This window comes from Octopus bimaculoides, chromosome 12 (genome assembly GCF_001194135.2).
Source record: "Octopus bimaculoides isolate UCB-OBI-ISO-001 chromosome 12, ASM119413v2, whole genome shotgun sequence".
In the NCBI taxonomy this organism is placed as follows: Eukaryota; Metazoa; Mollusca; class Cephalopoda; order Octopoda; family Octopodidae; genus Octopus; species Octopus bimaculoides.
Genome location: NC_068992.1, coordinates 43,795,387 through 43,796,492, shown reverse-complemented (window position 1 = coordinate 43,796,492; position 1,106 = coordinate 43,795,387). Strand labels below are relative to the sequence as shown.

Here is a 1,106-nt window from a genome sequence, read left to right as displayed (position 1 = left end):
AAAAAAAAAAAAAAAAAAATATATATATATATATATATATATATATATACACACACATACACACATATATACATATACATACACACATACATATATAAATACATACATACATACATATGTGTATGTGGAAGGGGTGTTTGCGTCTCCTAGTCTTGATGCTGAGCAATAGTTGTAAATGAGTACCACCACCATACAAGCGGTCGCCTTCACTTCAAATCTGATGCAAAGATATGTAATTTTATATCATTTGATTGGAAAATGGTTTCAGTGTTGGAAAGATTTAACTCTTGATAATAACATCAACACAGCAGCATGAATCATTTAGAATTCACCCTGCTCACTCTCTTTTTTTATCATTAACATCTTGTAAAAGCCACACAGACAGCAAGGTAGAACTACTTCATAGTTTCTAATAAAGTGACATAAGAAATATTTTCTATCAACTTACCATTTCTCTGTGAACATTCATGATAATGAGTCCTTTGTTTAAGAATATAACTACAGGAATATATAATGGAAGTTTCCAGATTCTTCAGTCTGATCTAAAGTAAAATAAAAATAATTAAAAAACAAAATTGTGTCATCTGGAATTACATTGGTTTAGACAGGTGTCACTATGTTCTGGATCTAGTAATGATACAGATATGAGAAATACCTGACTTATCCATCTACTCAGTAATTTCATCTCGACTTGAACTGAAATGTTTTCTCAAATATTGAAAAACGACCATCTTTACAGGGGCTCAGCAGTTTAGTTTCTTTACACATCATCATCATCATCGTTTAACGTCCACTTTCCATGCTAGCATGGGTTGGACGATTTGACTGAGGACTGGCAAGCCTGAAGGCTGCACCAGGCTCCAATCTGATCTGGCAGAGTTTCTACAGCTGGATGCCCTTCCTAATGCCAACCACTCCGAGAGTGTAGTGGGTGCTTTTATGTGCCACCGGCACGAGGGCCAGTCACACGGTACTGGCAACAGCCACACTCAAAAAGGTATTTTTTACGTGCCACCTGCACGGGAGCCAGTCCAGCGGCACTGGCAACGACCTCGCTCAAATGATTTTCGAACGTGCCACCAGCACAAGTGCTAGAAGGCAATGCA

The 1,106-nt window shown here is 37.4% G+C and overlaps 1 protein-coding gene across 5 annotated transcripts in view; it reads right to left on the bottom strand.

The window, feature by feature from the left end:
• LOC106873081 (uncharacterized) overlaps nucleotides 1-1,106 on the bottom strand; it is a 52,707-nt gene that overhangs the window by 23,881 nt on the left and 27,720 nt on the right. For all 5 annotated transcript variants that reach the window (XR_008265311.1, XM_052972161.1, XM_014920312.2 and 2 more), the window contains exon 8: nucleotides 449-542. Coding sequence is in view for 4 of the 5 variants with exons in the window: in XM_052972161.1 (XP_052828121.1) it covers nucleotides 449-542 (94 nt within the window). In the remaining variant the exon portion in view is untranslated. The remainder of the gene's footprint in view (nucleotides 1-448; nucleotides 543-1,106) is intronic.